Source organism: Solanum stenotomum, chromosome 10 (genome assembly GCF_019186545.1).
Source record: "Solanum stenotomum isolate F172 chromosome 10, ASM1918654v1, whole genome shotgun sequence".
In the NCBI taxonomy this organism is placed as follows: Eukaryota; Viridiplantae; Streptophyta; class Magnoliopsida; order Solanales; family Solanaceae; genus Solanum; species Solanum stenotomum.
The window spans coordinates 54,260,379-54,261,088 of record NC_064291.1 but is presented as its reverse complement, the minus strand read 5'-3'; the positions used below and the strand labels follow the sequence as shown (position 1 = coordinate 54,261,088).

The window sequence follows — 710 nt, the reverse complement described above, 5'->3', positions numbered from 1 at the left end:
TTGGAAGCAAAATATATACTTAAATAAAAACTATATTCTACTTTTCATACACATCCATCCTGTTCTCCCCATAACCACCTTCAATCATCTAAAAAAAAAATTAACTTCCAAACCCGAACTTAATTTTGGTTTAGCAGCTCAAAACCGCTGGATTTTATCAGCCTTAACTACAGGATTAGCCTTACAAATCTCTTTTTTCCCCTTAGTTTTAAAATCAAAGGTACAATCATGTTTCTCCGGGTATCTATGGGTCCCACAAAAGGTACTACCACATCTGCACTTAAATCCCACAACTCCCACCTTCTTCCTACAGCTCAAACACCGATTCGGCTGACTCCCGGCGATCTCCACCGCCACCGCCGTCTCAACAACCGGCTTCTCCGCAGCCGTCACTGTCGCCGACGAACAGAAATCAACTTTCCCGATCGATTCAACTTGAGGTCTAGATATAACAAGTTTATCCATCGCTACTTTAGCCATCGCAGCATGATCTTCCTTCATCTTAAAGTCTCGGTGACACTTTGAACAAAGTCCATTCGTCGCCGCCGCACCGAAAAATCCGCAACCGTTTGAACAGAGAATCGGATCCGCCGGCGAGAAGCTTGTTCCATCGTTAAATTTGTTGCCTTCAGATCCCATAATTTTCTTCTGATTGAAAAAATTGAACAGCCACAATCGTATTGGGAAAAAAAAAAGTAGATTATGAAAAA

At 41.8% G+C, this 710-nt stretch overlaps 1 protein-coding gene across 1 annotated transcript; it reads right to left on the bottom strand.

Moving 5' to 3' along the window:
- LOC125842506 (zinc finger A20 and AN1 domain-containing stress-associated protein 7) lies at positions 1-710 on the bottom strand. Its single transcript, XM_049521806.1, has one exon. It carries the CDS (start codon positions 637-639, stop codon positions 139-141), a length of 501 nt encoding a protein of 166 aa, XP_049377763.1. The 5' UTR covers positions 640-710; the 3' UTR covers positions 1-138.

What these genes read in the sequence shown, in the direction of transcription:
- LOC125842506 (XM_049521806.1), bottom strand. Translation starts at nt 639, where the DNA reads ATGGGATCTGAAGGCAACAAATTTAACGATGGAACAAGCTTCTCGCCG.